Source organism: Phaethon lepturus, unplaced genomic scaffold (assembly GCF_000687285.1).
Source record: "Phaethon lepturus isolate BGI_N335 unplaced genomic scaffold, ASM68728v1 scaffold26862, whole genome shotgun sequence".
Classification (NCBI taxonomy): Eukaryota; Metazoa; Chordata; class Aves; order Phaethontiformes; family Phaethontidae; genus Phaethon; species Phaethon lepturus.
This window is the reverse complement of record NW_010521614.1, coordinates 1-2,198: the sequence shown is the minus strand read 5'-3', so window position 1 is coordinate 2,198 and position 2,198 is coordinate 1. Positions and strand designations below refer to the sequence as shown.

The window sequence follows — 2,198 nt, the reverse complement described above, 5'->3', positions numbered from 1 at the left end:
GCGGGAAAGCGCTCGGGTTGCCATAACTGCCATTCCACCCGCCGAGCGGGCATCTCATGTCGGGGTCTTCCCGCCTCTTACAGGCCGAGTGGGGTATGCAACCGTTAAACTCCCCACAGAAGGCTTTCACAGGGAGTAGGTACAGCGGTCTGGACGTGGAATCCGCTGAGCACCCCCGCATCCCTAAAAACATCCCCCTCCCAGGAAGCTGATGCTCCTGGTAAACCACAGGGGCAGCGCCCGCTCTGTGCCAAGCTAAAAGCTCCTGAAGGAGGCCGTGGAAATACGCCAGTGCTCGGGAAGGGCTTGCGTAGTGATAAACCCCGCAAGAAAAATGAGGAAATGCAGAGGTTTTTACCTGAAAGGTCAGAACAAGGTGTGGTGCATGGGGCAGGTTGGTGCAGGAGCAGGGAAGAAGCCAAATGTTCTCATTAGGAGAGTGCTGTTGGTCCTGTGCCAGATATCCCTGGGAAAGTAGCGTGGGAAATGTAATTAAAAACTCATACTTCATATTAAAACAATAATTAAGGGTTTTTTTCCCAACAGTTCTAATTGAAAGTTTCGTAACAATGAGTGGTTAATGTTGTAAGTTTCACACTTTTTTGCACGGCTCTTGTGTGTAATTTTCAAATTATTTTAAAAGTTGCTATCTGACTTCACGCTGATGCTTGCTTGGGTGAGAATGACCCATGGCTTACAAGGATTACGTAGTATGCTGCCGGAGTTTATCCAGGTGTTTCTAGCTCTCCTCTCCGAGACTCCCTGCTTAATCAAATGTACAGAGCATTTCTGGCTGTGCCTGCTTGAGCAGGCGGCACAATGCAATGGGAGCACACCTGAAGAGTGGGAGATGTTTCAGAGGTTTTCCTCAGGGCTAGCTCCGGTCTTGGTCCCATTAGTGGGCTGCACATCTGATAGCAGTTGGAGCAGAGCAAATGCTGCTCCATGCAGCAAATGCATGGGATGCATCCCATGGCTTACCTGCATCCAAAAGGAGTCAAGTTTCTGCACGCCAGGGTTGTTGCGTGGGGATCGCTTACTGCTTCTCAGCAGGGAAAGCCAGCGGTGGAGCCTGACTGAGTTGGGAGTGCCAAGGAGGCGAGCAGGGCCAGGGGAGTGCCTGGCAAAGGCAGTGCCCGTGCAGAAAAGGGGCCTGGCTTGTATGTTCTCCCTAAATAGCAGCTACCAGTGCTGCCGTCCAGCACAGATGGACCCTTTGTCCGACCCGCACTGTGATTCTTGAGTCCTTGCATTCTACAGTGTGAGCCAAACTACGGAAAGGAGAAATTGGAAACTCCCTTATAAAAGTGAGTTCCTAATCTGAAATAAAATGTTAATGCAGCTGCACCCTATGATTCCTGCGGAGAGTACAGGGAGATGATATTCTGGCTCCCAGTCCTGCTGGTCTCATGGCTTAGCCCACAGCAGCTAACAGTTCCAACCGCAAGAGGAAATTTTTTTTTTTGGCCTCACCCCTGCCCCCCCCCCCGCCTTCCCAGCTTGCAGTCTACATAGTGCGAGTCAAATTCTTGCATAGTCCAGAGGCTCAGCTAGTGAATCTCGTTTAACTGCATATCGCAGTCGTCCAAGGGCTGGAGAAGCTCAGGTCCGGCTGGGTTTTCCTCTGGGATGGCAAAAGGCATCTCCTTGTCCTCAAGAGCACTTCCTAGTGCATCCCAATTCCTTCCTCCAACGCAAGGCAACAGTGAAGGTTATCAGACAAGAAGGATGCCAGTTGTGTTTCTGTTTTGATTTTTTTAACAAGGGCAAAGCAATGTTTTTTCCTCTAACCTCATTATGGTAAAGGGATGACATGCGTTGGCTGAAATAAAAGCCAGCCTGAGGGAACCACCTGGAATGTAAAAATTCACTCGCGTGATTGATGCCTGGCAAGGCCATAAGCGCTGGAGGCAGCGGCTCGAAATGGAGAGCGTCGAGCGAACTCCACCACGGCCCTGTCCGCGAACGAGCAGGTGCCGGGACGTGATGACGCCTGCAGCGGTACTTTTGGATGCTGCAGGGCTTTGGATACCTGCAAACCAAAAATACCCGAACTTGCCTGGGGCTCTGAGGTGTGCAGCGCAGCCTATCTGTTCCCCATGTAAAAAAATAAAGAATTTTTTTAAAAAAGGTTATTTTTCCCCTCACAAAACCCGCATTTCTCCCTCCCCTCCTCGGCACGCCCGAGACGTAAACAC

The 2,198-nt window shown here is 50.8% G+C and overlaps 1 protein-coding gene across 1 annotated transcript in view; it reads right to left on the bottom strand.

The window, feature by feature from the left end:
• The window catches only part of EXOSC7 (exosome component 7), a gene marked incomplete at its 5' end in the record, with an annotated part of 23,947 nt that extends 21,915 nt beyond the window's left edge, over nucleotides 1–2,032 (bottom strand). Inside the window, 2 exons of the mRNA XM_010281588.1 lie at nucleotides 982–1,120; nucleotides 1,872–2,032. Of these exons, the coding sequence (XP_010279890.1) occupies nucleotides 982–1,120; nucleotides 1,872–2,032 (300 nt within the window). The remainder of the gene's footprint in view (nucleotides 1–981; nucleotides 1,121–1,871) is intronic.
• Nucleotides 2,033–2,198: the final 166 nt, after the last annotated feature.